Source organism: Nicotiana sylvestris, chromosome 3, assembly GCF_000393655.2.
Source record: "Nicotiana sylvestris chromosome 3, ASM39365v2, whole genome shotgun sequence".
In the NCBI taxonomy this organism is placed as follows: Eukaryota; Viridiplantae; Streptophyta; class Magnoliopsida; order Solanales; family Solanaceae; genus Nicotiana; species Nicotiana sylvestris.
Genome location: NC_091059.1, coordinates 59,458,829 through 59,460,936, shown reverse-complemented (window position 1 = coordinate 59,460,936; position 2,108 = coordinate 59,458,829). Strand labels below are relative to the sequence as shown.

General features: G+C 44.6%; 1 protein-coding gene across 1 annotated transcript; it reads left to right on the top strand.

Moving 5' to 3' along the window:
• The first annotated feature begins 738 nt into the window (after window positions 1-738).
• On the top strand, window positions 739-1,203 carry LOC138887422 (uncharacterized). Its single transcript, XM_070169175.1, has one exon. It carries the CDS (start codon window positions 739-741, stop codon window positions 1,201-1,203), a length of 465 nt encoding a protein of 154 aa, XP_070025276.1.
• Window positions 1,204-2,108: the final 905 nt, after the last annotated feature.

The following is a 2,108-nucleotide window of genomic DNA, read 5'->3' as shown; positions in this document are numbered from 1 at the left end:
CCAGGACGTTTCATTCAGCATTCCAGGCATCCCAACGTACTTCAGGTGGTCGCGACTAATGTATTATTCCGACTAGTTAGCCTATAGTGCACAACCAGCTCATATTAGTTCACCTTCGCTCTAGAGCTTTCAGGGTGGTTACTCATGTCGATAGAATCAGTTTCCGAGTTAGCAGTCACAGCAACCGAGGTCCTATTATACTTATGGCGATTCGAGGCACATTGCTAGATTTTGCCTTTGGGCACCGGGCAGCTCACAACATCTGGGTTCTCGTGCCATGGTCCCAGCATCGGGTACTTCACAGCCCGCTCAGCCAGCTAGAGGTAGGGGTCAGGCAGCTAAAGGTGGAGGTGAGGCCATTAGAGGTAGAGGTAAGGCTACTAGAGGTGGAGGTCATCCAGCTAGGGCCAATCCTAGAGATGTAGTTCAGAGTGATGGGGTCCATCCCCGATGTTATGCTTTCCTAGACAGGCCTGAGGCTAAGTCATCTGACGTTGTTATCACAGGTACTGTTTCACTTTGCCATAGAGATGATTCAGTTCTATTTGATTTCGGCTCTACTTATTCCTACGTGTCATCCTATTTTGCTTCATATCTGGTTGTGCCTCATGATTCTTTGAGTGCTCCTATGTATGTGTCCACATCTGTGGGAGATTCCATATTGTAGATCATGTTTATTGTTCATGTGTGGTTACCATTGGGAGTCTTGAGACTAGCGTAGATCTTCTACTTCTCGATATGGTAGATTTTGATGTTATCTTGGGTATCGATTGGTTGTCACCTTATCATGATATATTGGATTATCATGCCAAGATGGTGACCTTAGCCTTACTAGGGTTGCCTCGATTAGAGTGGAGAGGGACTTCTGGCCATTTTACCAGCAGGGTTATCTCTTATGTGAAGGCTCGACATATGGTCGAGAAGGGACATCTAGCTTATTTGGCTTATGTTCACGATTCTAGTGTGGATGTTCCTTCCATAGATTCAGTACCAGTTATTCATGAGTTTCTAGAGGTATTTCCTACAGACCTGCCGGGGATGACACCCGATAGGATTATTGACTTCTGTATTGACTTGGCTCCGGGCACTCAGCCCATTTTTATTTCACCATACCGTATGAACCTACCAGAGTTGAAGGAATTGAAGGAGAAGTTGCAAGATTTGCTTGATAAGGGCTTCATTAGACCTAGTGTCTCGCCCTGAGGGGTGCCAGTGTTGTTCGTGAATAAGAAGGATGGATCGATGAAGATGTGCATATATTATCGGCAGTTGAACAAAGTCAACATCAAGAACAAGTATCCATTGTCGAGGATTGATGACTTATTTGATCAGCTTCAGGGTGATAAGGTGTTTTCGAAGATTGATTTGAGGTCTGGCTACCATCAGTCGAGGATTCGGGCATCTGATGTCCCTAAGATAACTTTTCGGACTAGGTGCGGGCATTATGAGTTTCTAGTGATGTCATTTGGGCTGACAAATACCCCAGCAGCATTTATGGATCTGATGAACCGGGTGTATAAATCCTATTTGGATTCCTTTGTTATTATGTTTATTGATAATATCTTGATCTTCTCCCCTAGTCGAGAGTAGCATGAGCATCATTTTCGGATTGTACTTCAGACTCTGAGAGACATCTAGTTTTATGCTAAGTTTTCAAAAGAAGAGTTTTGGTTGGACTTGATCGCTTTCTTGGGGCACTAGTATCGTTATAGGGCATTCAGGTGAATCCTAAGAAGATTGAGGCAGTTTAGAGCTATCCTAGACCCACTTCAGCTATAGATATACGGAGTTTCTTGGGTTTGGTGGGTTATTACCGTCAGTTTATAGAGGGGTTTTCATCTATAACAGCCCCATTGACCAGGTTGACCCAGAAGGGTGCCCCGTTCAGATGGTCAGAAGAGTGTGAGGCGAGCTTTCAGAAGCTCAAGACTGCTTTAACTGTGTTGCCAATGTTGGTGTTGCCCACAGGTTCAGGATCTTACACGGTGTATTGTGATGTGTCTTGTATTGGGCTTGGTGCAGTATTGATGCAGGATGGCAGGATGATTGCATATGCGTCACAGCAGTTGAAGGTTCATGAGAAGAATTACCATGTCCATGACTTAGAG

Excerpts from the sequence above, each read along its gene's own strand:
- LOC138887422 (XM_070169175.1), top strand. The coding sequence starts at position 739 with ATGGTAGATTTTGATGTTATCTTGGGTATCGATTGGTTGTCACCTTAT.